This window comes from Hyperoodon ampullatus, assembly GCF_949752795.1.
Source record: "Hyperoodon ampullatus genome assembly, chromosome: 17".
Taxonomy (NCBI): Eukaryota; Metazoa; Chordata; class Mammalia; order Artiodactyla; family Ziphiidae; genus Hyperoodon; species Hyperoodon ampullatus.
In genome coordinates, this window is record NC_136930.1 from 75,304,435 (window position 1) to 75,330,381 (window position 25,947).

General features: G+C 43.6%; 1 protein-coding gene across 7 annotated transcripts in view; it reads right to left on the reverse strand.

The window, feature by feature from the left end:
* PTK2 (protein tyrosine kinase 2) overlaps positions 1–24,714 on the reverse strand; it is a gene marked incomplete at its 5' end in the record, with an annotated part of 198,079 nt that extends 173,365 nt beyond the window's left edge. For all 7 annotated transcript variants that reach the window (XM_079722516.1, XM_079722514.1, XM_079722518.1 and 4 more), the window contains one exon: positions 24,615–24,714. In XM_079722516.1, the coding sequence (XP_079578642.1) occupies positions 24,615–24,714 (100 nt within the window). The remainder of the gene's footprint in view (positions 1–24,614) is intronic.
* Positions 24,715–25,947: the final 1,233 nt, after the last annotated feature.

Genomic DNA, 25,947 nt, shown 5'->3' on the forward strand with positions numbered 1-25,947 from the left:
TCAACTAATATCTTCACAGAAAATATGGTTTTCTTTATTTCAGATAATATGACAATTATGTAAATAGACACTTTACTTGAAGTATCACTAAAATTTTTAATGTTATATTCCTGATAATATTCAACATTAGTCTTTAACATCAACTTTAATTTCTAACATCTCTAATTAACACTGAGACTGTAAAAGTCATTGGTGAATAATTTTTGGAGACTTCATATTTGTTTTACAAAACCCAAATTAATAAAGTGCTGATAAGATAAATGTATTTCAAACTGAAAGTTAAGAGCATTCAGAGTATCATAACCTGCTTGTGTATATTCAAACTCAGCACATCACGCACACTCACCCACAGGGAACTGAAGCCACCTTTCCTGACAGTCATCATGTGCTCTAAGGCAAAGTTTGATAAATCACAGCCAATCAACCGGAGGTCATGTTAAAACACAAATGTAAAGATGCTGCTTAGGGCTTCCCTGGTGGCGCAGTGGTTGAGAGTCTGCCTGCCATGCAGGGGACACGGGCTCGTGCCCCGGTCCGGGAGGATCCCACATGCCGCGGAGCGGCTGGGCCCGTGAGCCATGGCCGCTGAGCCTGCGCGTCGGGAGCCTGTGCTCCGCAACGGGAGAGGCCACAACAGTGAGAGGCCCGTGTACCGCAAAAAAAAAAAAAAAAAGAAAAAAGATGCTGCTTAATAATTTCCATCTTCTCTATTCCAACAGAACAATAAAAACACTTAGTAATAAGAATGGATAAACAAAATGCGGCACCTCCACAGAATAGAACAGAACAGTATTCAGCCATAAAAAGGAATGAAGTACTGACAATGCTATTGATGCAACATGGATGAACCTTGAACCCATTATGCTCAGTGAAAGAAGCCCTACAGAAGGCCACATGTTGTATGGCTCCATTTACATGAGCAGTCGGAGCAGGTAAATCCAGAGAGACAGGAAGTAGGTGAAGTGGTTGCCAGAGGCTAAGGGGAGAGGACTGGGGGAGTGACTGGTAGCGAGGACCAGGTTTCTTTCCGGGGGGATGGAGTTGAAGAGTGGCGACGGCTGCACAAACTCGTGTACACAGTTGCCCACTGAACAACGCGGGGGTTGGAGCACCAACCCCCTGCATGCTTGAATATCCATGTGTAACTTCGGACTCCCCTAAAACTTAACTGATAATAGCCCACTGTTGACGAGAAGCCTTACCGATAACAGAAACAATTAACACATATTTTGTATGTTACATGTACATGTACATATATTTTATGCATTTGTGACATCACTTTTTCTTAATTTTTTCAATATTTCTAGGCTACAGAATTCATGTGTGAATTTTTTCAAATTGTCACAAATCTCCAAAAAAATTTTCCAATATATTTACTGAAAAAATTTCGTGTATAAGTGGACCTGCACAGTTCAAATCAGTGTTGTTCAAGGTCAACTGTAAACCTAAAACCACGGAATGGTACACTCCAAAATGGTAAATTTTCTCAATTTTTAAAATTGATTTTTTTAAAGTACATTTTTCCATGGCTCCAAATTTTTAAAAACCAACAATGCTAACTGTTGGCAATGATGTGGAACAACCTAGAGCTTTGATACAACTGCTGGTGGGGGTGTGATGTGATACAGGCATTCTGGGAAACTGTTTCTACTACAGGTGAAAAGATAAATATAGTATTACCAGCCATTCCACTCTTAAGTATATGCCGAAGAGAAACACACGCACATATTCACCAAAAGACACATGCAATATTCATGGCAGCGTTATTCATAATAGTTCAAAACCGGAAAAACCCACATAGCCATCAATAAAATAAACTGTGGTGTATTCTTAAATGGAAAGCCATACAGCAATGAAAAACGATGAGCAAGTGCTACGTGCAACAACGCGAATGAATCTCACAGACGTTATGATAGGCAAAACAACACACAAAATTCAAAAACAAGCAAAACCGAGTCATAGTGATAGAAATCAACTCGGGTTTCTTTTTCAGGGATACTGACTACAAGGGGCCAGGAGGGAGGCTGCTGGGAGCTGGTAACATTCTAAACACTGATATGGAAGGTGGCAGTAAAAACTGCAGCAGGCTACAAATGATTTGTGCACTTTACAGTATGGATGCTATACTTCAGTTATACATCTTTAAGACTCTTATCCAACAATTGATCAACCAAAAGCAACACGCAATGCCAGAGTGCACTGGCTAAAATTAATTGCCTGAGCCACAGTTACAAATCCAGCAAAGAAGCAATTCACACAGGCACTTTTTTTTTTTTTTTTTTTTTTTGCGGTACGCGGGCCTCTCACTGCTGTGGCCTCTCCCGTTGCGGAGCACAGGCTCCGGACGCGCAGGCCCAGCGGCCATGGCTCACGGGCCCAGCCGCTCCGCGGCACGTGGGATCCTCCCGGATCAGGGCACGAACCCGTCTCCCCTGCATCGGCAGGGGGACTCCCGACCACTGCGCCACCAGGGAAGCCCCAGGCACATTTTATAAATGCCAACTGTTCTTGATTTTTTTTTTTTTTTTTTTTTTTTTTTGTGGTACGCGGGCCTCTCACTGTTGTGGCCTCTCCCGTTGCGGAGCACAGGCTCCGGACGCACAGGCTCAGCAGCCATGGCTCACGGGCCCAGCCGCTCCGCGGCATATGGGATCCTCCCAGACCGGGGCACGAACCCGTATCCCCTGCATCGGCAGGCGGACTCTCAACCACTGCGCCACCAGGGAGGCCCTGTTCTTGATTTTTGCATTTCTGCCTCTGCCGCTCTTTTAATTGTACATGCACGTGCTATTCTGCAAAACAAGTAAAATGTGTGATGCCGGGCGTCCCTGGTGGCGCAGTGGTTGAGAATCTGCCTGCCAATGCAGGGGATGCAGGTTCAAGCCCTGGTCTGGGAGGATCCCACATGCCGCAGAGCGACTGGGCCCGTGAGCCACAATTACTGAGCCTGCGCGTCTGGAGCTTGTGCTCCCCAACAAGAGAGGCCACGATAGTGAGAGGCCCGCGCACCGCGATGAAGAGTGGCCCCCGCTTGCCACAAGTGGAGAAAGCGCACAGAAACGAAGACCCAACACAGCCAAAAAAAAAAAAGTGTGACGCCTGCAAATATGAAATTACTATTAATTTATCATCTTCTATGAAAGGAGCTCTTAACTGCATTTATGATATATGGACATACACATGCACATGTATGCATACTGATGACAGATGTCTTTAAGAATCTATTGAAAAACATGGACATGTCCTCCAGAAAATGCAAAGACACTAATAAGCACAAATTTTTGTATATGATTCCAAGTTCATTTTCCCCTAAAACTCATACATGGACCCCAGCTTTAAGATCAACAGTCCAGCCGCTACCAACATTCATTACAAATAATCTAAATTGCCACTTAGTGGCTCTAATGAAAGGCACAAACATACACTATCTCATTTCATTTCATTTTCACCACAACTGTTAGAGGTGGGTGGTACTAGCTCTGTCAGGCAGGTATAAAAATCTAAGATGGGGCTTCCCTGGTGGCGCAGTGGTTGAGAGTCCGCCTGCCGATACAGGGGATGCGGGTTCGTGCCCCGGCCCAGGAGGATCCCACATGCCGCGGAGCGGCTGGGCCCATGAGCCATGGCCGCTGAGCCTGCGCGTCCGGAGCCTGTGCTCCACAGCGGAAGAGGCCACAACAGTGAGAGGCCCGCGTACCGCAAAAAAAAAAAAAAAGAAAGAAAAAAAAAATCTAAGATGAAAGACACTCTATATTCCAGGTTGGATTGTGACTGAGTGAGACTGAAGCTCTGAAAAACTCTTTCAGTCCAGGTACACTGTATATCTAAACACCAAGGAGCCCATCAAGTCCAGCCTAACAACATTCTCTGCCCCTAAAATCCTAAAGCTCAGTGAAGCAGTCCATTTTCTCAGCATGCGTGTACACACACAAGTGTTCACTGCTGCAGTCCCAACAACACTAGCAAGCTCTAAATGTAGACGATGAATAAAAGAATGAAAGGAAGAACGCTGTCTAAAGCAGATTCCACTCCTGCACAGGGAATCTCAGGGAGAAAGCTTGTGGATCTACCACATCTTGTCACGGATACTTCTGCAACTTCTCTGGGGCTGACCAGCCATGGGTGGAGTCCATAATAGGAGGAAGGCTATTTCCCTATCTTTCCTGGTGTCATTCAATAAGCAGCTACTATGAAGAAAAAGAACAGACGGCAGTGTGGCTGGATGGAATGCGTGCCTGGGTGAACCTGGGCCACATGACACAGCCCCCCACAGGTCTCCTGGGAAGGGCAACACTAAGGACAATCTCCCTGGAGCCAGGCTGACCCCTCATGACTACTGAACACCTTAATCATGACGGACTTTGGCAAACACTTCTTTGTCACTAAGTGTATCAATAAATCCCCCAGATGAAAGAAACATGGTTAAAGTATTTTTCCGCAATATTATTTTATAATTAAATATTTAAAGATGTAAATTAAAATAGAATTTATCAAAGCAGATGTTCAAAATCAATGTAGAAAACCTACATTAAATAATTTCTTCAGCACTTCAGTGCTTGTAAGTTTATATCTAAATGTACCTCATATAGCATCAAAAAGATGTGCTTATTTAGGAAAAGACTAACTCAAGAGGAGTCCTTCAAACAGTAGGAAAACCATGACACTCTGATGGTTCCACTCACTCATCTGATTCATCTCATCCACACAGCAACCCTACACGGTAAGTTCCGTTAGTCACCTCATTTACACGAGTGGACACTGAGGCCCTGAGAGGTTAGGCGATTGCCCCAGATCACACAGCTGCATGTCTACGAGTTCACCTCCACACCAGATATTTGCCAGTCCAAGAAAGCCACAGACCCGCAGCACAGCACCACGGGGAGGGTGCAAGCCGCCCCAGCACAAACCTACCCAACCCCAACCAAGATCACCACGTGAACCCTATGCAAGTTTAGTCTGGTAGGTTACCTGCATCAAAACTACCAAGCTATATTATAATTTCCTTTAGTATATCATTTACTTTCCACCTATCAATTCAACCTCCCCCAACCCCCCAATGTATTAGAGAAGTGTACGTATAAGGCATTCTCCCAGGCAATCAGGACACGTTGACAACAGGTCCTCATGACAAAAGCCACCACAGACAAGTGCACTAAGAACACAACGCTGGGGACTTCCCTGATGGCGCAGTGGTTAAGAATCCGCCTGCCAATGCAGGGGACACGGGTTCAGGCCCTGGTCCGGGAAGATCCCACATGCTGCGGAGCAACTAAGCCTGTGCGCCACAACTACTGAGCCCGCGTGAGCCCGCGTGCCACAACTACTGAAGCCTGCGCGCCTAGAGCCCGTGCTCCGCAACAAGCCACGCCACCACGACGAGAAGCCTGTGCACCACAATGAAGAGTAGCTCCCGCTCGCCGCAACTAGAGAAAGCCCGCGCGCAGAACGAAGACCCAATACAGCCAAAAATAAATTAATTAATTGGGGAAAAAAAAAAAAAAACCCAGTGCTGGGGGTGGCAGGGGCATGATGAGGAAAGAAAAGGTCCAGCTCAGACTCGCGACATGGTCAGGGTTCCAATATAAGGTGAGTTACAAGCTGGGATCCTGAGAATGGGTATCAAAACTTAGACCCGGGCTTCCCTGGTGGCGCAGTGGTTGAGAGTCTGCCTGCTGATGCAGGGGACACGGGTTCGTGCCCCGGTCCGGGAAGATCCCACATGCTGTAGAGTGTCTGGGCCTGTGAGCCATGGCCGCTGAGCCTGCGCGTCCGGAGCCTGTGCTCCGCAACGGGAGAGGCCACAACAGTGAGAGGCCCGCGTACCGCAAAAAAAAAAAAAACAAAAAAAAAACAACTTAGACCCAACAAAAGATAAGGTCGCTGGTGTAGGTGAGAGTGCTCCAGGGAGTCAATGCAAATGCCTTTAATTCCATCTGCAGGGAAGCAGGCCAAGGCCCAGCTGCAGAGGCAGGTTCAGAGCCTGCCTGGTGTTAGATATGCACCTGGGCAGCAATTCAGCCCATCCAGACCAATCAGAAGGTTTCTGTTATAATCCAGACAGGATAAATGGCCTGAGGAGAAAAAAGATTTGAAAGCTATAAAAAAAATCCAAGAGGACAGGACTGATCAACTCGCGTATGCAAGACTACAGGAGAGTCGGCAGCCATTTTTCTGGCTTGGGCAGGTAAGTGGGAAAGTGATACCATTCCACTGAGATAAGGAACACAGGACTGGCAGATGCTGTTTGTTGGTGGAAGGGGGATGGGCAGGAAGTAAAAGGATCAATTCAGTTTGGTATTTGTTACTGGAACAGCTCAGGTCTAAATGCCTGAACTCCAGCCAGATGAAGGAGGCACTCCAGTTACAGGGAGGGGAAGCAGGGAGCCCTGACTTCTGTACGTTTACTTTGGAAAGGGGAGTAAGCCTCGGGCCACCACGGGTGCTCTCAGGCTGGGGATGGGAGCGGGCGGGGCACGACACACATGACTGACATTTTGATTTGGGTTCTTTGAAGCCTTTTAAAATACATATATAATTTCTCAGCTACACATGAATCTTTGTACTCCTAAGGAGGAGAAGTAAATTTACCTTTGGGAAAATACTGCCACTCTTTGCGGGTGGGGAGGGGGGGTGGGGGGGCACTGTGCAAGATGAAAACAGCATAATGGCAAGGACTCCCAATGTGGCGTTAAACTGCTATGCATCAAAAAGAGTGATTTTCCTAATATGCAGAGATTGATTTGGGCTGTCTGATTTGGAACTCATTACCGTAAAGGCCGCTCGTGAGACAGGAAGGTATGAATTAGGCCGGGGGCTCGCAGGGTTTATTTAAGTAATTATTCATGCGGCATCTACCATACCAGGACTATTCTAAGCGCTTAAACGTGAAATCATTTAATCCCCATAACAACCTTATTTTCACTGCTTTCCGGATGTGGGAAGAGAGAAGCCCAAGGCCCAAAGCCACAGGCCAAGTGCCTGGGCCTCAGCAGGCAGGGGAGCTGCAGAGGCCATGCCCTTGCTCCGCAAGCCCTGCTGCCCCGGGTTTGCCGTCACTAGCGGCGGGGGGGTTGCTGCATGGCAACACACACCGAGCAGCCATTCTCCGTCCTTGCAGTTGCCACCGTGCTGTCCTGGCCTCAGCTGTGAGCCAGCTGCAAGGTATTGTTGCTACTGCCCACTCTTTCACAGCCAGCCAGCCTCATCCATTTGTTCATGCCTGTCCCTGTAGGCCACACCTCCCTTAGAGTAATTAATTCTAAAGGCATTTATTGAGCCAACTACTAACTAGTATGGATTAAAAAAAGATATAATCCTAACCTGAAGAGTGTCCAGCCTAGTTAGGGGAGAGCTACACACACGCACATACACACACTCACTTGTGTGGTTATTTAATTACAACTGTAACAAGAACTATTTAAAAATTACAATTAGAGTAAGAGCAGTGAAGGAAAAGCCCCAAGTCATCACAGAATTGTTACGTCATCACAGAATTGTTACGTCATCACAGAATTGTTACATCGCCGCGGCGGCGCGTGCTGCAGGGCTGAGGAAGACCAGCTCAGTGCGGCGGCGGCAGGGGGAGGGGGAGCCCGAGAGGCGGCCTCAGGGGCGGCTTCAACATTTGAGAAGCTTCAATCCAGAAACCCTTCTCCTTTGGTTCAGAAAATGTCCTTGCATCATTTCTTTGATGATTTTATCCTTTTTCTCTTTCTGCAACTTTTACTATTTGGACACTGAACCTTCTGAATTCACCACCCTACTTTCTTTTCTCCCCCATTTGTCTTCCCTTTCCATGTTCTGAGAGACACCGTCCACATTACTTCCCAATGCTGCTGCTGAGTTTATTTCTGCTTTCGTACTTTTAATTTTCTTGTTCTTGAATGTACTTTTTAAAAGAATTGTTTGTCTCTCACGGAGGCGACATCTCCTCTTGGCACTCTGGAAACCGGACACTGGGACTTCTATCGTGTTCTTTCAGCTTCCTTCTCCTGATGTTTCATCTCTGTAGACTGTTTTCTGCTTGTTTCTCTGTTCTGGTCTCCCAACTTGAAAGCAGAGGCTGTCTTTAAATACCTGGCTGTCTGTCAGGGACCCTGTGCTGAGCAGGGAAGCAGCCACTCGGCCAGAGATGCCCGAAGGTCAGGACCTGCCTTTCCCTTGGACCAGCGCCTCCAGAAGAGAATGTCTCCACCTCCTGACAGGATTCCGGGAAGCCAGGAAAAAGAAAGCATGGCTAATTGCACTTAATCCCCAGTTCTGAGTGCAAGAGTACGTTCAACATACTACGTTTCACCAGAAATTTTCCACAGTAAAGTTCTTAAAACAATACATGCAGAAGCCAGCCCACCACGGGGAGAATAAATTATGACAAGAGCACTGCAGCAGCGATGGCTGTGGAGACCTGCCCTGGTCAGACACAGCCCTCAGAAGCGAAACCAAATGCTCTCTCCCTAAAACGGCTCACCTGCTTTCTATGGGCAAGACCCTGGAGGTTACAAACAGCTCAAACCTCACCTAAATCACACAAATAACCCTTTAAAAGAAGCAGCCCAGTATGATCTCAGGGCTGTAACTGAAGACAAGTGGAAATCCGACAGAAGAAGCTGGTCTCAGGGAAGAGCTCAGGCAGGACCTCTGGGCAAGACCCTGATGAAGGAGTAGCGCGCGTCGCCTGGTAACAGCACAGCCAGAAAAATACTGCAGGGGCCGGTGCCCGCTCACAGCTCTGGGGCTCTCAGTCGCGCCAGGCTCTGTGAAGTGGGAGTCACAGTACCTCCCCTCTGGGGGGAGAGGATAAGCATACAGTGCTCAGCAAGACATGCGAACCCAAGTCAGCAGCTGCTACAGGAGGAGAGCTCTGAGCTGGACTGTTCTCCAGGTGGAAACCCTGCAAGACCCTCCCGTTTAACTCATACTTCAAAAGTCCCATCTCTGTCCCCAGTCAGCATCATCCCTGTTCCTAGTGGGCACACTGCTGCACGACCACACACAGCTTCATGAATCCTTGTCCAGAAAGGAAACAACAGATTCCCATTCTTACCGTGATAACAGCTGGTATATCTGAAATGTATTGTTAAATCCAATAACCAAATTAAGCACAGTGTTCCTTTAGATTTTCCCCCTAAACCTTGTCCTATAAAACAACTATGCATTTTTGGGCTTCCCTGGTGGCGCAGTGGTTGAGAGTCCGCCTGCCGATGCAGGGGACACGGGTTCGTGCCCCGGTCCGGGAGGATCCCGCATGCCGCGGAGCGGCTGGGCCCCTGAGTCATGGCCGCTGAGCCTGCGCGTCCGGAGTCTGTGCTCCACAACGGGAGAGGCCGCAGCGGTGAGAGGCCCGCGTACCAAAAAAAAAAAAAAAAAAAAAAAAAACAACTATGCATTTTTTACACTGAAAACATGCCACCAGTATACCATTCCATTGTGAATCTACACAAAAGCTGAAACAAGAAGAACAGTCAACAGTTCAGGACTATTATCTTCTCAATGAAATTCTGTCAACTTTACAAAGCAGTAAGATTTTCACAGTAAAAAATTTTAATATTAAGGTATGATATTCTGGCAGAATTGTTTCTCTTAAAAAAAAAAAAGTTAACAAAACAGACCTCAGGGGAGATCAACACGCTGGCCTCACCCTGGTTAACAGATCCTGTGTTTGTCCCTTGGTTTTCTCAGTAAGAGAGACTGTACACATCTTTCAGTAGGGGATTTTTCTGGCTGTGCTGTATATCATACAAACTGACGCATAAGAGAACACTTTCTAACTTGTTTTATGAGAACTTTGATATGAAAAACTAACAAAAAGATTACAAGAAAAAAAAATGACAGACCGATGTCCCTCATGAAAATAGACACAAATACCCTAAACAGAATCCGACATCTTCAATCTCGCAATGTATAAATAGGGTAACGGATAGCCCATCACCATCAGGTGGGATCCATCTCAGGAATGCAAAGTTGGTTTAACAATCAAAGTGTAATTCATATTATCCCATCAACAGATACAGAAAAAGAGCCTGACAAAATTCAACACTCTCTAATGATAAAAAAAAAAAAACCTCTCAGAAAACGAGGAATTAAAAGGGAAGTTTTTTGATTTGATAAAGGATATCTTAAAAACAAAAAAGACAAAACTGAGCTAAATCCTATTTAACACTGAGTACTTTCTTCTTAGGGTCGGAACAAGACAAGGACGTCCCTTCTTGCCGTTTCTACTCAACCCTGGGATGAAGGTCCAAGTTGAGGTAGGCAAAAAGGTAGGACAAAGAAACAAAAGATATCAAGATTGTAGAGAAAAATTGTTTTTATTTACAGATTACATGATTATAGTTTTTTAGGACTGTCTACTTGTGCAAATGAACCACCAGAACTAATAAGTGAATTTATAGTAAGGCCACAAGATAAGCTAACAAGATAATCTATTTCTACATACTAGGCCAACAATTGGAAAATTAAACTTAAAAACCAAATAGCATCAAAAGAAAGTCCAGACCGCCACACTAAGATCTACCATACACTAGTGTATGATATTGGATAGATACACCAGAAATCTCAATACTGTTCACAGGGGATTCTCCCAAATTGATCTCCAGCTTCAAAACAGCCCCATCAAAACAGAGTAGACCAAAAAAAAAAAAAATTAACTCCAAAAACTGCTGTAACTGGTAAAACTTCCTATCCGTAAGTCTGCAAATTCAACTGAACACTGTGATAACAGGCAAAAAAACAAAAAACAAAAGAATTCACCAACATCTGAGAATAAGAACACAAAAAAATGAACCAAAGCTACATGAACCACAGAATAAACCAAAGTCTGTCTTTTTACTCAAAGAAAAAATTTACTGCCATTGGTTTCTTTTCAACAAATTCCTACAAAATACTTAAAATATGACTCAATTTATACAACCTTTCAGGAAGAAAGGTATAAAAATACAAATGTATATAAGTTAAAGAAGGTAAAGATGATAATACATATACACCTAATCATAAACCTAAATTATGTGAGCTACATGTCAATAATATTACATAAATTTACACAACTATTACTTAAATGCAAAACGAAAATATTCAGTGATAATTTTTTTAATATTTATTTATTTAGGCTGCACCAGGTCTTAGTTGCAGCATGTGGACTCTTAGTTGCAGCATGCATGCGGGATCTAGTTCCCTGACCAGGGATTGAAACCAGGCCCCCTGCATTGGGAGTGTGGAGTCTTACCCATCGGACCACCAGGAAGTCCCTAATTATTTTAACATTAGCTTTTTCTCTTTAACTGAAAACTGATAAAGTTATGAAATACAGAAAACTGTTGAATTTACAATAAATTCCTTACAGTTTAAACAATTACAGACAGATACGAAATTAAAGATTTGTGAACACTATTTTTAAAAATCAGTATCACTAACCATTAAAGCACGAGAAAAAACTCAACAGTTTTTTAATTTTCCCAAAAAAGTCTCCATCACCCTTCTCATTGGCTTCCAGAGACTTAGACCTCTGTTGCTGCAGGCAGACAAGATGACTCACTGCATTAAGGCGTTCATTGCTCGCGACAGCAGTGTTGTCTGCCATACACGAGGCACTGGGCGCAACAGTGAGCAAGGGCAGACTGGCTCCTTGCCTCCTAGGTGTGCATTTCACTGCAGGAGAGCGAGCGAGCCCAAGAGGTGAACCACACACAGTAGGTGAGCACTCACTTTCCCTACCTGGCTGACAAGGGCGTATCTGAGCAAAAACCCCACGTCCAACTAAAGCTCTAGCACTGCATGTGGAGAGAACCCTGGGGAGAAGTAGCAGCCTCTTCCCCAAATACAATGAGGACGAGTGAAAGAATCAGAGAGAAAGGTATCTGAATCCCCACGCCACCGGCTCTGTGGGTGAGGAAAGGGATGCTAACAAGATTCAAAAAAGGAGAGAAAAGGCAGTGCCCGGCGACCCCGCACAGCCAGCTGCTCTCCATATCTCTGTTCAAGCGCTGCCTAAGCGTCCGCTCCTTCCCCGCTGCAGCGACAGAGACACCTGTTACTTGCATATTCTCGATTTATCATAAACTCATGTACTCGATATGCCTGCTCCAAACACACTACACTAACATTTACCCACGGTTAACTCACTGTGATGTGAGGCAAGGGACCAGCGCCATGAGGAGATAATCAAGGAATCTGAGCTGGAGTGGCTGCGGTCACAGAGGGAACTGTGACAGGAAAGGGTGTCCCAGGTGGAGGGAAAAGCATCCACCACCTGAGGAAGAGTTCAAGGAACTGACAGATGATAGTGAGGGACCGAGGCAGACAAGGTGTGCCCCCCGTGCGGCGGATGCGGCTCCCAGGGAGAGGGAGGGTGTGACCCCCGTGCACAGGGGCCTGACTAGGCCTGGCACCCACCTGGGGAGTCCCGGTCTTCGGAGGCAGGGGGGGGTCTCAGAAAGAAAAGCCCCACCCCTACCCCTCGAAGAAACAGGGTGGAGGGCAAGGCTTCCCTCCTCACCCCTCTCCACCGGCCTCAACGCAACTCAAACTGCAGTCAGTGGGAAAGCCCACAACCTCTGGGACACGCCAACACCTTCGGGTCTCAGCGCCTTCACACGCAGAATCCCTAGAGCACGGAGCACCCTCCCTACCCTCTCGGCCTGAATCGAAATGGTCCCGACTACCAGTTCAGCCTTCTTTTTCACTCAGCAGACAACTGAGTGCTGACAATATGTCCGACCAGAGGGATTTAAAAAGTAATAAGGCCTGAGATGGGAGAGCGGTGTCCCCATTAAGGAGCAAGCTGGAGGGAGGAAGATGGCGGAAGAGTAAGACGCGGAGATCACCTTCCTCCCCACAGATACATCAGAAATTCATCTACACGTGGAACAACTCCAACAGAACACCTACTGAACGCTGACAGAAGACCTCAGACCCCCGAAAAGGCAAGAAACTCCCCACATACCTGGGTAGGTCAAAAGAAAAAAAGAATAAACAGAGACAATAGGATATGGACGGGACCTGCACCAGTGGGAGGGAGCCGTGAAGGAGGGAAGGTTTCTACACACTACAAGCCCCTTCGAGGGCGGAGACTGCAGGTGGCGGAGGGGGAAAGCTTCGGAGTAGCGGAGGAGAGCACAGCAACAGGGGTGTGGAGGGCAAAGCAGAGAGATTTTGGCACAGAGGATCGGTGCCCTCAGGCACACACCAGCCCGAGAGACTTGTCTGCTCGGCCGCCAGGGCGGGCGGGGCTGGGAGCTGAGGCTCGGGTATCGGCTTTCAGTCGGAGCGCAGGGAGAGGTCTGGGGCTGGCGGCAGGAAGAGACTCTGAAGGGGTTAGTGCTAGCCCGGAGGGAGTCCGGGGAAAGGGTCTGGAGCTACCGGAGAGGCAAGAGACTTTTTTCCCTTTTGTTGCCTGGTGCGCGAGGAGAGGGCATTCCCCTCCCTCCCCTCTGCCTGAGTGAGCCAGAGCCCCCGAATCAGCGGCTCCTTTAAACCCGTCCTGTCTGAGCGAAGAACGGACGCCCTCCGGCGACCTACGCGCAGAGGCGGGGCCAGGTCCAAGGCTGAGACCCGGGAGCTGTGAGAGCAGAGACAGGGAAATCTCTCTGTGCAGCCTCCGAGGCAGCGGATTAAAGCTCCACGGTCCATTTGATGTGCCCTGCGTCTGTGGAGTGCATGAATGGACAGCGAATCATCCCAAATTGAGGAAGTGGACCTTGAGGACAAGATTTAAGACTTCCCCCCCCCCTTTTTTTTCCTCTTTTTACAACGAATTATCTCAAATTAAGGAGGTGGACTTAGCAAGATTTCAGACTTTTCGCCCTTTTCCTCTTTTTACAACGAATTATCCCAAATCGAGGAGGTGGACTTGGAGAGCAAGATTTTTGATTTTTCCCCCTGCTCTCTTTTTGTGAATGTGTATGTGTAATCTTCTGTGTAAGATTCTCTCTGTATAGCTTTGCTTCCACCATATGTCCCAGGGTTCTTTCGGTCCGTGTTTTTTTTCAATAATTACTTTTTAATTTTAATAACGCTACTATATTTCATACTTTATTCTATTTACTTTACCTGCTCTTTCTTTTTTTCCTCCCTTCCCTTCCTCCCTCCCTCCCTCCGCTCCTCCTTTCCTTCTTTCTTTTTCTTTCCTCCATCCCTCCCTCCCTCCCACCCTTCTTCTTTCCACTTTCTTTTTCTTTCCTTCCTCCCTCCCTCCCTCCCTCCTGTCTTTCTTTCTTTCTTTCCTTCCTCCCTCCCTCCCTCTCTTCTTCCATTCACTCTTCCTTTTGCTTTCATTCCTCCCTCCCTCCCTCCTTTCTTTCCTTTCTTTCCATCCTTCCTCCCTCCCTCCTTTCTTTCTTTCTTCCTTCCTTCCTTCCTTCCTTCCCTTCTTCCTTTCTTTCAATCTCTCTTTCTTTCTTCTACTAATTATTTCTTTCTACTTTTTCTCACTGTTATTCTGAGCCGGGTGGATGAAAGGCTCTTGGTGCTGCAGCCAGGAGTTAGTGCTGTGCCTCTGAAGTGGGAGAGCCAACTTCAGGACACGGGTCCACAAGAGACCTCCCAGCTCCACATAATATCAAGCAGCGAAAATCTCCCAGGAATCTCCATCTCAACACCAGCACCCAGCTTCAGTCAACGACCAGCAAGCTACAGTGCTGGTCACCCTATGCCAAGCAACTAGCAAGGCAGGAACACAACCCCACCCATTAGCAGAGAGGATACCTAAAAACATAATAAGGCCACAGGCACCCCAAAACACACCACCAGACGTGGACCTGTCCACCAGAAAGACAAGATCGAGCTTCAACCACCAGAACACAGGCATTAGTCCCCCCCACCAGGAAGCCTACACAACCTACTGAAACAACCTTAGCCACGGGGGACACACACCAAAAACAACGGGAACTACGAATCTGCAGCCTGCAAAAAGGAGACCCCAAACACAGTAACATAAGCAAAATGAGAAAGCAGAAAAACACACAGCAGGTGAAGGAGCAAGATAAAAACCTACCAGACCTAACAAATGAAGAGGTAATAGGCAGTCTACCTGAAAAAGAATTCAGAATAATGATAGTAAAGCTGATCCAAGATTCTATTTCCCAGATCCAAAATCTTGGAAATAGAATAGACAATATGCAAGAAACAGTTAACAAGGACCTAGAAGAACTAAAGATGAATCAAGCATCGATTAAAAACACAATAAATGAAATGAAAAATACTCTAGATGGGATCAATAGCAGAATAACTGAGGCAGAAGAACGGATAAGTGAGGTGGAAGATAAAATAGTGGAAATAACTGATGCAGAGAAAAATAAAGAAAAAAGAATGAAAAGAACAGAGGACAGTCTCAGAGACCTCTGGGACAACATTAAACGCACCAACATTCGAATTATAGGGGTTCCAGAAGAAGAAGAGAAAAAGAAAGGGACTGAGAAAATATTTGAAGAGATTATAGTTGAAAACTTCCCTAATATGGGAAAGGAAATAGTTAATCAAGTCCAGGAGGCACAGAGAGTCCCATACAGAATAAATCCAAGAAGAAATACGCCAAGACACATATTAATCAAACTGTCAAAAATTAAACACAAAGAAATCATATTAAAAGCAGCAAGGGAAAAACAACAAATAACACACAAGGGAATCCCCATCAGGTTAACAGCTGATCTCTCAGCAGAAACTCTACAAGCCAGAAGGGAGTGGCAGGACATAATGAAAGTGATGAAGGAGAGAAACCTGCAACCAAGATTACTCTACCCAGCAAGGATCTCATTCAGATTTGATGGAGAAATTAAAACGTTTACAGACAAGCAAAAGCTGAGAGAGTTCAGCACCACCAAACCAGCTTTACAACAAATGCTAAAGGAACTTCTCTAGGCAAGAAACACAACAGAAGGACTATACCTACAATAACGAACCCAAAGCCATTAAGGAAATGGGAATAGGAACATACATATCAATAATTACCTTAAATGTAAATGGACTAAATGCTCCCACCAAAAGACACAGAGTGGCTGAATGGATACAAAAACAAGACCCATATATATGCTGTCTACAAGAGACCCACTTCAGACCTAGAGACACATACAGATTGAAAGTAAGGGGATGGAAAAAGATATTCCATGCAAATGGAAATCAAAAGAAAGCTGGAGTAGCAATTCTTATATCAGACAAAATAGACTTTAAAATAAAGACTATTAGAAGAGACAAAGAAGGACACTACATAACGATAAAGGGATCGATCCAAGAAGAAGATATAACAATTGTAAATATTTATGCACCCAACATAGGAGCACCTCAATACATAAGGCAAATACTAACAGCCATAAAAGGGGAAATCGACAGTAACACAATCATAGTAGGGGACTTTAACACCCCACTTTCACCAATGGACAGATCATCCAAAATGAAAATAAATAAGGAAACACAAGCTTTAAATGATACATTAAACAAGATGGACTTAATTGATATTTATAGGACATTCCACCCAAAAACAACAGAATACACATTTTTCTCAAGTGCTCATGGAACATTCTCCAGGATAGATCATATCTTGGGTCACAAATCAAGCCTTGGTAAATTTAAGAAAATTGAAATTGTATCAAGTATCTTTTCTGACCACAATGCTATGAGACTAGACATCAATTACAGGAAAAGATCTGTAAAAAATACAAACACATGGAGGCTAAACAATACACTACTCAATAATGAAGTGATCACTGAAGAAATCAAAGAGGAAATTAAGAAATACTTAGAAACAAATGACAATGGAGACACGACGACCCAAAACCTATGGGACGCAGCAAAAGCAGTTCTAAGGGGGAAGTTTATAGCAATACAATCCCACCTTAAGAAACAGGAAACATTTCGAGTAAACAACCTGACCCTGCACCTAAAGCAATTAGAGAAAGAAGAACAAAAAACCCCCAAAGTTAGCAGAAGGAAAGAAATCATAAAGATCAGATCAGAAATAAATGAAAAAGAAATGAAGGAAACGATAGCAAAGATCAACCAAACTAAAAGCTGGTTCTTTGAGAAGATAAACAAAATTGACAAACCATTAGCCAGACTCATCAAGAAAAGAAGGGAGAAGACTCAAATCAGTAGAATTAGAAATGAAAAAGGAGAAGTAACAACTGACACTGCAGAAATACAAAAGATCATGAGAGATTACTATAAGCAACTCTATGCCAATAAAATGGACAACCTGGAAGAAATGGACAAATTCTTAGAAATGCACAACCTACCAAGACTGTCTCAGGAAGAAATAGAAAATATGAATAGACCAATCACAAGCACTGAAATTGAAACTGTGATTAAAAATCTTCCATCAAACAAAAGCCCAGGACCAGATGGCTTCACAGGCGAATTCTATCAAACATTTAGAGAAGAGCTAACACCCATCCTTCTCAAACTCTTCCAAACAATATCAGAGGAAGGAACACTCCCAAACTCATTCTACGAGGCCACCATCACCTTGATACCAAAACCAGGCAAGGATGTCACAAAGAAAGAAAACTACAGGCCAATATCACTGATGAACATAGATGCAAAAATCCTCAACAAAATACTAGCAAACAGAATCCAACAGCACATTAAAAGGATCATACACCATGATCAAGTGGGGTTTATTCCAGGAATGCAAGGATTCTTCAATATACGCAAATCAATCAATGTGATACACCATATTAACAAGTTGAAGGAGAAAAACCATATGATCATCTCAATAGATGCAGAGAAAGCTTTCGACAAAATTCAACACCCATTTGTGATAAAAACCCTGCAGAAAGTAGGCATAGAGGGAACTTTCCTCAACATAATAAAGGCCATATATGACAAACCCACAGCCAACATTGTCCTCAATGGTGAAAAACTGAAACCATTTCCACTAAGATCAGGAACAAGACAAGGCTGCCCACTCTCACCACTCTTATTCAACATAGTTTTGGAAGTTTTAGCCACAGCAATCAGAGAAGAAAAGGAAATAAAAGGAATCCAAATTGGAAAAGAAGAAGTAAAGCTGTCACTGTTTGCAGATGACATGATACTATACATAGAGAATCCTAAAGATGCTACCGAAAAACTACTAGAGCTAATCAATGAATTTGGTAAAGTAGCAGGATACAAAATTAATGCACAGAAATCTCTGGCATTCCTGTACACTAATGATGAAAAATCTGAAAATGAAATCAAGGAAACACTCCCATTTACCATTGCAACAAAAAGAATAAAATATCTAGGAATAAACCTACCTAAGGAGACAAAAGACCTGTATGCAGAAAATTATAAGACACTGATGAAAGAAATTAAAGATGATATAAATAGATGGAGAGATATACCATGCTCCTGGATTGGAAGAATCAATATTGTGAAAATGACTCTACTACCCAAAGCAATCTACAGATTCAATGCAATCCCTATCAAACTACCACTGGCATTTTTCACAGAACTAGAACAAAAAATTTCAAAATTTGTTTGGAAAAACAAAAGACCCCGAATAGCCAAAGCAATCTTGAGAACGAAAAACGGAGCTGGAGGAATCAGGCTGCCTGACTTCAGACTATACTACAAAGCTACAGTAATTAAGACAGTGTGGTACTGGCATAAAAACAGAAAGATAGATCAGTGGATCAGGATAGAAAGCCCAGAGATAAACCCACGCACATATGGCCAACTTATCTTTGATAAAGGAGGCAGGAATGTACAGTGGAGAAAGGACAGCCTCTTCAATAAGTGGTGCTGGGAAAACTGGACAGGGACATGTAAAAGTATGAGATTAGATCATTCCCTAACACCATACACAAAAATAAGCTCAAAATGGATTAAAGACCTAAATGTAAGGCCAGAAACTATTAAACTCTTAGAGGAAAACATAGGCAGAACACTCTATGACATAAATCACAGCAAGATCCTTTTGGACCCACCTCCTAGAGAAATGGAAATAAAAACAAAGATAAACAAATGGGACCTAATGAAACTTCAAAGCTTTTGCACAGCAAAGGAAACCATAAACAAGACCAAAAGACAACCCTCAGAATGGGAGAAAATATTTGCAAATGAAGCAACTGACAAAGGATTAATCTCCAAAATTTATAAACAGCTCATGCAGCTCAATAGCAAAAAAACAAACAACCCAATCCAAAAATGGGCAGAAGACTTAAATAGGCATTTCTCCAAAGAAGATATACAGACTGCCAACAAACACATGAAAGAATGCTCAACATCATTAATCATTAGAGAAATGCAAATCAAAACTACAATGAGATATCATCTCACACCAGTCAGAATGGCCATCATCAAGAAATCTAGAAACAATAAATGCTGGAGAGGGTGTGGAGAAAAGGGAACACTCTTGCACTGCTGGTGGGAATGTGAATTGGTACAGCCACTATGGAGAACAGTATGGAGGTTCCTTAAAAAACTAAAAATAGAACTACCATATGACCCAGCAATCCCACTACTGGGCATATACACTGAGAAAACCATAATTCAAAAAGAGACATGTACCAAAATGTTCATTGCAGCTCTATTCACAATAGCCCGGAGCTGGAAACAACCTAAGTGTCCATCATCGGATGAATGGATAAAGAAGATGTGGCACATATATACAATGGAATATTACTCAGCCATAAAAAGAAACGAAACTGAGCTATTTGTAATGAGGTGGATAGACCTAGAGTCTGTCATACAGAGTGAAGTAAGTCAGAAAGAGAAAGACAAATACCGTATGCTAACACATATATATGGAATTTAAAAAAAAAAAAATGTCATGAAGAACCTAGGGGTAAAACGGGAATAAAGACACAGACCTACTTGAGAATGGACTTGAGGATATGGGGAAGGGGAAGGGGAAGCTGTGACAAAGGGAAAGAGAGGCATGGACATATATACACTACCAAACGTAAGGTAGATAGATAGTGGGAAGCAGCCGCAGAGCACAGGGAGATCAGCTCGGTGCTTTGTGACCGCCTGGAGGGGTGGGATGGGGAGGGTGGGAGGGAGGGAGATGCATGAGGGAGGGGATGTGGGAACAGATGTATATGTATGACTGATTCACTTTGTTATAAAGCAGAAACTAATTAAAAAAAAAAAAAAAAAAAAAGTAATAAGGCCTGTAAGAAGTTGACAACCAGGTAACAGGAGACAAGCAAATAAGCAGAGCTGAGTGAGTCGCCAGCTATGCCAGTGTGTGCAGCGCCCAGCCCTGTGGGCCGGTGAGAGACAGAGGCCCCACGCACGGAGCAGAGTCCTGAAGGCTTCACGTGCGAAGAAGAAGGAAAGTTCCACCCAGGAGCAACAGAAGCGTAAGGCACAGGCGAGGCACAACCCAGCAGGGTCCTCTCAGAAAGCTAAGTGCACGCAGTGCTGCGAGGCTGCAGCCTGCAGGAGCTGGGGAGGGGGAGAGAGGATGGAGGGGAGGTGGGCAGGGCCTGAGGACACCGCTGCAGCATCAGGGCAGGCGGAGGGTGGACGGGAACTCAGCTCAGCGTTCACTGAGGCTGCTGCACCATGACCTGCTGCCTGGGCTGTGCACTCATAAAACTCAGTCACTCCTCTGGAGAGCACTGGATTTCTTTTACTGTAAATTTACAGGTATCTAGACAGCCACATAAATATAACTATGAAATGTTTATATGCTTACATAATAATATGTTTTTAATCTGTCTCCCCCATGAGTCAATTAGCTCCTCAAGCTGTCAGATCGGATGGCCGTGATCCCACAGGCGTGGCAGAGGGCAGCTATCAGACCCTGGAGCCTGACCCAGACCCATCTGTTGAGAGAACTGAATGTAGCATGTGTGCTGCTACAAGAAGAAACCCAAAGACCAATTCACTCCTTTTGTTGAGCAGTTTTTAAGGATTAGCTAACTCTATACAGAATTTGTTCATTCATTAGGTAATATTTATTTGTGCCAATTACTTGTCAAGCAGGAAAAAACCTGACATAATCCCTGACTTTGTTACGTTTACCATCTAGCAAAGAAGAGATCAAACAAGCGCAACATACCATGATAAATAACAGTAAATGTTGTGCAAGACAGAAGAAAAGGCTCAAGGAGGGAACACCACAGAGAAACTGGTTTAGCTGAGACCTAAAGGTGCAGGAGTCAGCTGGGCAGAGAAGGGAGACAAGAGGCAACTGCAGGTGCAGAAGGCCTGAGAGGAAGGACTTTGGGTGTCCCAGGCACTGGGAAGTCAAAATGAGCAAGAGGCCAAGGGCCCAAAGCTGGAGATGGTGGACAGAAGCCAGATCAGGCGAAGCCCTGCAGGCCATGCTAAGGATTTGCAATTCCATCAGATTCTAAGGAGAAGCCACTGAGGAGTTTGAAAAAGAATAACATCAGATTTATGTTTTTACAAAATCACTCCAGCAGGTGTGTGAAGGATGAACATGTGAGGAAACAGGAAGACCAACAGGAAGCAACTCCCATAGCCCAGAGCGGGAGAGAAGGTGAGGAATTCAAGACCGATTTTGGAGACAGAATCATCAGGATAAAAAGATGGATCCCTTATACACGGAAGAAGGCGTCAAAGAGGCATCCTGGGTCTGTGGCATGAACAACTGAGTGGATGGGGGTTTGACATGTTTATTAAGACACAGGATTTGGGCAGGAACCGATTTCAGGGGTAACAAGTAAGAGGCTCCTTCTGGCTGGTATCAGATGCTTATGAAAAATACAAATGGAGGTATCAAGAGGCAGCTGACCCCTGGAGTCTGACACACAGAAGAGAAGGTGGGCTGTACACAGAGACGGATGGATGGATGGATGGATGGATGGATGGATGGATGGATGGATGGAGTTTAAAATACTGATACAGAAAAAGCATGACTTCAACCACAGGATCCAGAATCACACAAATGAACTATTTTTTTTTTTTTTTTTTTTTTGCGGTATGTGGGCCTCTCACCGCTGTAGCCTCTCCCGCCGGGGAGCACAGGCTCCGGACGCGCAGGCCCAACGGCCATGGCTCACGGGCCCAGCCGCTCCACGGCACGTGGGATCCTCCCGGACCGGGGCACGAACCCGTGTCCCCTGCATCGGCAGGCGGACTCTCAACCACTGCGCCACCAGGGAAGCCCCAAATGAACTATTAATAGTATATTCAATCTCAATCTACCACTGAAAGACACAGAAAAAAATCAACAACACATTTATTCCTAACAACCAAATCTGACACCTCTCAATCCTTCCCCGTCTTCCAAAAAGATGAAACAAACAATGCACACACTGATAAAGAACTTTCCAAGCAGGGCTTTCTGCACTTAGTAGCCTTGTAGCCAGTTAACAGCGCTGTAAACATTTACACTTACTTCAATATCCTGAATTAAAACTGTCTTTAAGCCTAGGAAATTATGATACAGTTGAACACATTTTATAACACAGTGCTCTTAAATATGTTAAAATACAATCTTCAGCAGGTGGAATCTAAGGTGGGTTCTTTAAACTAAATTCATCAGTACAACAAACTTTATTATAGAAAAGACTCCAGAGCGTTTTAAGAATAAAGTTTTCACTTCAAAGTACACAAATATAGGTCTGTTCTATTATTTTTAGCCTGTTCTAGTAAGTATTTTACATGTCTTCTTAAATTGGGCCATGGCTGTTTTTTGAGGTTAATGTGCCTGATAAAATCAAATGTGAGGTTTAGAGTGTCTAACTGCAAATAGAGATTTGGATATATATTCTTTGGATTTGAGCTTTTTACTTTGTCTCTATCTAAAAGGAGTAATTTTATACTTTAAAATAACCAATTCAGCCAATTCCTGCACAGCAACATCTTTGTCTTTATCACACAGCAAAAATTAATCAGGATAAACACCTAAGGGCGAGAGAGTAAGCGGAGAAGGCAGAGGGGACCTGTCCTGAGATGGTGCCTGTGCGCTCAGGGGGCAGCGGGCTCAGCCCCAGAAGGGGAGAGGGTGCAAGCTCCCCAGCGTTGTCAGAATCTGCTCCTGAAGGATCCATCTGAGGAGACGGCCTGTTCCAGCCCTACACGCAGACTGACTTTGACCTTGACACCATCCCTACCTTTGCCCTCTTCTACACATGGGAGCTCTGCCCTCGTGCCCAAGCCCACCTCTATCAAAATGATATTTCAGTTAAAAACGCCTCTACTCATTTGCTCTGCAGTCAGCAAACATAATGGAAAAATAAGTGGCTTCAATCAATTGCTTTGGGACGAACAAAAACACGACAATCTCTCTTCCAAAGTTCATAGTTCTAAAGTCACTTTGAATTTTTAAAAAACTTGGTAGCTGATTATTTAATATCACATTGCCACTGGATTCATATATCTTGAATCTAGCCTAGACGTGAGTGAAATCAGAGCCTTATTGTTAAGGATAAGTGCTAACAGAGAGCTATCATTTGCTATCACACAATGCAAGTGGCATTATATAAATGAATCCCAGCAAGTCTGGGAAAAGATCAACATTTTCAACAAGTATAGAACTCTTCGCCACTGAGCACGGATCATGCTCAATTATACTATACAGTCCTAAGGTGAGAATCTGCAATTTAAAAAGTTCCCAAACCCAACATCCTTTAAAACTCAAGAGTTTGAATTAACTGCAAAATCTTTACTCTTAATATCTAATTATGTAATAAAATGACAGTCTTTGTTTAGTCATGCTAAAGGATTCTAATATCACATGTTTTAAAAATGTTTAAAAGCCTAGAAAAGAATTAATAGATAATGACAACAACTCAAATGAAAACCTATTTACTTTTGTGCTAACAACATCAATATCCTGGTGGTACTAAAATTTTTAACCTGAACACTGAATTTAATCAGTCTGAAGCTTTACTTATAATACTGCAGCTCTTTACCCAGTGCAGATTCCTCCTTTTAAAAATCTTTCCTAAGTGGAGTAAGATGATATTTAAATATATATTTTTTAATAACAAATATTTTTATTAAATTCTTCATTAAGGACTTTATCTCACAGGTTAAATATTCAATTCACTACTATTTTAAGCAAAACAGCCTACCTGTCTTGGTCTTATTCATACATGAATTATATGGCATTTTTAACTTCTAAACATGCTCCCCAAATACCGCCTTGAGTGTTACAATGAAATGCTATATTTTATATCTTTATTTTTATATAACTAAAACCCCTAAAACATTACAGAGGAAAATTGTTTATTCACAGCACTGCTGACCCTTAGTGATAAGCCCACCTTACAGTAACAAGGAATTTCCAATTAAATATACAGTCTTTACAGTGAGGAAAGGAAACCAATTTTTGAAATAAGAAAATCTATGTTACTCTTTTTTCCTGCAGTCCTATTTAAGCTTAGTCTCTTTACTCTTTAAAAACTTCTGCCTCACAGAATGGGTAGGACGTCTTGATTAAAACTCAAAATAAAACAGGCAACGTCAAGAGACATAAGGCAGAGCATAAAAAGAGTTTACTCATTTAAATGCATTTCCATAATTTTATTTACTTTTTGAAACACTCTCTAATTGGTTTTATGCAATAGTTGCAAACCCATACCATGTAATTTCCCTTTTTCCTTAAATGTAATTGTGAATCTCTTTGAAATAAGTTCTGACAAACTCTTATCCACCTTCTTAGTGCAAAAGCATGAATCTAAATAAAATTTAAACCGAACAGATTTTTAATCTACTTATACCTTTAGCCCAACACACTGGAAATGGACTACAGCCGCTCTTCTCCATACAGACAGCACCTGTGGGTCCCAGGGCCCCTCGGCCCGTCACTTCCAACAACATAAAGTCAGTCCTAGAAAGACCAAGCCAGGAGTCCGCACACCAAGTCCCCGTTCATCGCTCCTACAGGATTTGCTTCGATCCACAAGCAAGACTAAGCTTCCCCTCTGCGCTCCTTTTTTCAGAGCTTGAAGCAAAATCTGGGAGGTGTTCCCTCTGTAATGTTTTCCAGCAGCTTGAAGAATGCCTCTCAGTTACAGAATCTTCTCAAGCTTCCGCAACCTGAAACACAGACCTTCCTGGCCAGATTAAGCTACTGAACAGAAAGAAGCCAGCAAGTAACGTGACCCCAAGGGTCTGTGTTCCTAGATTCATTCAGGGAAAGAGAGGGAGGAGGAGGGGAGGGAGGACACAGGGTGGAGAAAAAGGCGGCCGGTAGCCAGAACCTTATTAATATGCTAATCTCACCCTTCTGTTCAATTCATCTGGCAGACTTCTGTTTACGAAACTGACAGACGATTCGAGAATTGGGTAAAGCTGCAAATCAAGTCTGACCCAGATCATGTCTGTAGGTGCCTGCTCAAACCATTGTTGTTTTTCAAAGTCGTGCTTTTGGCATTTTACCAGCCTAATTCTGACCTTACAGCTAAAATAATTACCTTGATGAAATAAGAATAATTCTGAAAATAAAATCCTGATCAACACTAAAAACAAGTCTGTAAAAAATGTCCACAGGAACCCAAATATTTTTGAAGTAAAATATTTTTCCAGATTGATACTTGAAAAGTAAGTTTGTAAATTTATAGAAAGTATCTAGAAAACACATAAAAACAAGACTTTGAGGTTGCCAGATACTTTCAAAATTAGCTTTAGGGAATATTGAGGGATCCAAGGTGCATTTCTTTTTTTAGCTTCAAAATATAAGTGAATAATAAACTCCTACTGAAAAAGTAGGACAGAAAAATACCCTAACGATCTGTACCAGCAACTTTTTTAAGATGCAAAGCTACTTACTTTCTCCATTCAAACTGAGAGATAATCAAGGTTGTCTAAAAAATGTAGCTCTCTGAACACATTCCACACTTATTATCTTAGCAGTAAGACAGTAAGTAACCAGGTTCCTGGAGCCTTTGCCTGAGCACAGTTTAGGCCTCCTAATATACGGGTGATTTTGTTAGTAGTAAATCCCGTAAGCTAATAAAAAATCAAGTACTTTACTTAAATCCCGTAAGCTAATAAAAAAATCAAGTACTTTACTTAACTGTGAATTCACTAACTTCTGAAAACAAGAGCTGA